The sequence below is a fragment of the Pseudomyrmex gracilis genome, unplaced genomic scaffold, assembly GCF_002006095.1.
Source record: "Pseudomyrmex gracilis isolate BER0280 unplaced genomic scaffold, ASM200609v1 scaffold_716, whole genome shotgun sequence".
Classification (NCBI taxonomy): domain Eukaryota; kingdom Metazoa; phylum Arthropoda; class Insecta; order Hymenoptera; family Formicidae; genus Pseudomyrmex; species Pseudomyrmex gracilis.
The window spans coordinates 23,508-27,603 of NW_018021300.1; the positions used below are offsets into that span (position 1 = coordinate 23,508).

General features: G+C 41.8%; 1 protein-coding gene across 1 annotated transcript in view; it reads right to left on the reverse strand.

Moving 5' to 3' along the window:
- LOC109861382 overlaps window positions 1-3,098 on the reverse strand; it is a 5,170-nt gene extending 2,072 nt beyond the window's left edge. Inside the window, 4 exon segments of the mRNA XM_020441007.1 lie at window positions 1,025-1,267; window positions 2,427-2,489; window positions 2,568-2,780; window positions 2,864-3,098. Of these exon segments, the coding sequence (XP_020296596.1) occupies window positions 1,025-1,267; window positions 2,427-2,489; window positions 2,568-2,780; window positions 2,864-3,098 (754 nt within the window).
- Window positions 3,099-4,096: the final 998 nt, after the last annotated feature.

Sequence of the window (4,096 nt, forward strand, 5' to 3'; positions counted from 1 at the left end):
ACTCGCGCCCGTAAAACATTCTCTTACATTGCTCGCATCGAATTAATTCTACTTCTTCTGTTTCGCACGACGGCACACCGCGACAACGCGGACATTTATGCGAGCATCGATGAACTCCTCGTTCGGGACGATAAGGCAGGTTGCAAGGAATGCCAGTATCCCCTGCTCCCCGCCGCCGCTCTTAAATTTAAAATCGGGCAATAGTGACGCGAACCCTCGCAATAAAGAATATTTAAACATAGCAAGAATTCGCGTCCGAGAGAGGCGAGCAACGCACTACCGTCGTACAACGGTTTTCCGCCTTTCGCGAAAGTAGACGAGGCGTAAACAATTATAGCTAACCCCTTCCCGGCAAGGTACCGTTGAAATCGCTCAATTTCTCCAATACCACAGCCCTCCTCTGGAATTGTGACGCCTGTTCTCTCCATCAACTCCTGTGCCCATTGGCGTTGTAAGAAGGAGTTCGAACGTCTCATTGCATTCCATCGCTCATGTAGCTCGCCCGTGCGGGTGTTACCTCGTTCGAGGTATACCCGAGCGGCAACGAGTGAGCGAGGGAAACAGAGGTTGTCGCTATTCGTTATTGAAAGAATCGAGCGTTTCTCGATTCCTTCCGCGCCCAAAGGACGGCCTCCTTTGCCCGACGGAGAGTGGACGCTGCATACGCGTATCGTAAACGACGTAGCGATGTCTATCCCTCCGTTACTTTGCGCAACCGAACTCACGAGAGACCAAATATTCTCGTGAGTCAAGTCACGCGCAGGACGAAAAGAAAGACCCGCTGCACCGTTGGTCAAAGTCGGGGAGTCAAACCACACCCCAACGTAATCATTCGGCTCCGATAAATTTGTCGCGTATTTGTGAATTTATCGAAATGCACCCTCCACTCATTCTACTATTTCAGCACCAGGCTGAATTTCACGGATCTCAAATGTCGTCTCTCTCCCTATTACCCCGAATTTTTTAAATCTATGCGCGGTTTTCGTCCGTAATACAATAAATATATAATAATTATTATTTTCACCGATCTGTTCGCTTCTCTCGTCATCGGCAGCACTGTCGGGGATGGCGGGAGTAGCACTGCCGGTGTAACGCTCGGCGGTGATGTTGTCGCTGTTGCTTCTCTCGGCGGCGCTGTCGGGGGTGGTGGGAGTAGCACTGCTGCTGCCGGTGTAACGCTCGACGGTGTCGTCGCTGCGCTCGTTGTTGGTGCCGTCCTGTTTACTATTTTCTTGCGCAACATTTACAGTTCCGTCCCCGTATTGCACTGTAAATACAAAAGCTTAATACAAAAATTCTCAATATATTAACAAACAATTATCAAACGACGGTAAATCAATTATTGATACATTAGACAGACGCTTCAATTACGTTTGATTAAATCCATACATATACGTGTTGTATATAAAGTGTTGTAAATATATTGTTATAGAAATAAATATATTGTTATAGAAATAAAAATTTAAATCAAAGTTAATGAAAAATATACTGAGTGTGTGACTTTTCTTATCGCGTCAATTTCTACCGCGTAACATAAAAAAAACGCGTTTGGACATGCACAATATTAATGAAACTTAGTTATGCTCGATATTAATTTATTTTTATGTAAAATTTCTTAGCGTAATTTTAAGTTTATATAGGGAAATTAAATAAGTAGGACAACGAGTATATATATTAAACGTATATTTATTCAATTAATTGTAAATGAAGCGTCTACCTAATTTATATCGCTAATTGGTTCTTTTATTTCTTTTTTTTTTATTATATCACTTATATATATATTACATAACTGTACATTTATATATTACAATTATATAAAATACTATTCTAACTATTCTAACCTTCTCCCTCCGATATTTCTACAATAGAATCTTCCGTTTCCGAAATAATCACGGGGCGTTTGTCTTCTCCATCGTCATCGGTGTCGTCGTCGTTCTCGTCGTCGTTGATGTCGTCGGCATCCTCGTCATCATCGTAGTCGTCGTCGTCGTCGTCGTTCTCGTCGTCGGCGTCGTTGTTGTCGTCGGCATCCTCGTCATCATCGTTGTCGTAGTCGTCGTCGTCGTCGTCGTCGTCGTCATCGTCGTCATCGTTCTCGTCGGCGACGCCGTTGTTGTTGTCATTGTTGTCGGCAATGATCTCGTTTTCGATTTCCGACAAGAGACGGACTGTTTCCCGCTCGTAGCGCTCGTCTTCTATTTGCGCTTCCAGCCGCCTTCTTCGAAGCTCCTTCACCGCCTATTGACGCTGTTCTTCTTCCGCTTCTTTCTGTTGGAAATGATCAGGTAATATCCCTGGCGGATACCTAACTTCCAGCATTATCTGCACTTCATTATCTGAAAATTAATATATATATATATATAAGTTTATATATAATTTCTTTATATATTTTTTATTACGTTTAACTATTTAGTTAGTTTACTTACCGGAATCAACGGGAGGAGGAGGAAGAGGAGGAGAAAGCTCCGCTTCATCTCTACGGGCTGTTCCTAAAATGTGCAAATCACTAGTTAATATATTTTTATTCTAAAAGTTAGTAATTCTTGTTTTATCGCTTGTAAACTTACGCAGCGGAGGTTCATTTGCTTCTTCTTCTTCTGCCCCCTCTCGTCGGCGACGTTGGGCCGTAGGAGCAGGGCGTTGCATTGGCAACACCCTGGCTACCGCCCGAGGTTCTACACGAGGCGATACGCACGAAACTTGCTGCTGCTGACAAGAAGCAAAACAGGGTGGCGTCGCTGCAGCTTCTTCGTTTGCCGTTACTTCGTTACGATTGTTCACTAAAGCAAATAAACAATAATTAAATAAGTTTTACAAGCGCGAAAATAATATTCTTACGAGAATAGAAACTGTTTTTACTCACCCCTGTTGTCGCGTATCATTCGTGCGATCGACCCTTGCACATCTTTATCCTCGTGTTGGAGCGCCGCACGAAATTCCACTACTTCGCACGCGATGTGCAATAATCGTGAATCTTCATCGAAATATAGCAGCGCGTGCAATGTTGCGAGGTACGTATTGGATATTCGATGCACGATTTGAACAAATCTATGTTGTCTGCGTTTTCCCGTATACGCAGCAACACCCCGAATATGCATTGACATAAATATGTCAAATGTACATTGCATTACATGCGTTGCAATGTCTTTTATTGTTTTTGCCGACATTTTTAATAAAATATATTGGGAAACTGCAAAACTAGTACTTTTAGAACTCTGATACTCACTGCTTACTATTTACTGAAGAACTGGCTGATTCTTGCTCTGAACTCAGACTGTGTTTCGTTCTCTTTGCAACAGATCTTTTATAAGCTGTTTCACCCTCAAAAATTACAAAGTGAGAGTTGAGCTAGGATGTCACAAACTGACAAATCGGCTGTTACTTGGAAATGCTATAAAGTTTTTATTATTTTTTGTGCCTGCGGTAAGAAAAAATCTGTTTTTGCTTTTCCATAAACTTGACATTGATTTTACAACCCTAAAATAAATTTTTCGTAGATGAAAAAATGGTCCTAAGATGTCACGTATTGGCATTGACCGTCTGTTACTCAGACATAATTTTTACTATTTTTTGTCAACAGGATAAGACACATTAGCTCCGTTTCCATAAAAACGGAGATTTATCCCTGATTCGCAATAGACAACCGAAGGACTTGCGATATATGGACCTTTGATTTCTGACTTTGAAATTGCACTATGAGAAACTTTCTCGCAAAATTTTTCGAGATAGACACGTACGTGGAAACACGTTGCAGCAGAATGCGTGATATAAAAACAGCTTATATCAAAGAATTTGGTAAATGTACAGAAAAGGTCACCCCCCTCCGATTTCAATGAGCTTGACATATGTTGTCAAGGACACCTTCCTGAGTAACAATCCGTAAATTTTAGCCGTCGCTCGTTGTTAATAAAAAAGTTATGAACAATTGAAGTTTGAAAACTACGTTTTTATTTTGCGACATTGTGTACAATTTTTTCTTCGTGATTCTTCGAATCTTTTTGTCGGTGTTGTAAACGTGTAGGCAGGGGGGCTGCGCCCCTCTGCACCCCCCTAAACTCTAACCTAACCCTAACCTAACCTAAACTTTTCTTTCTGC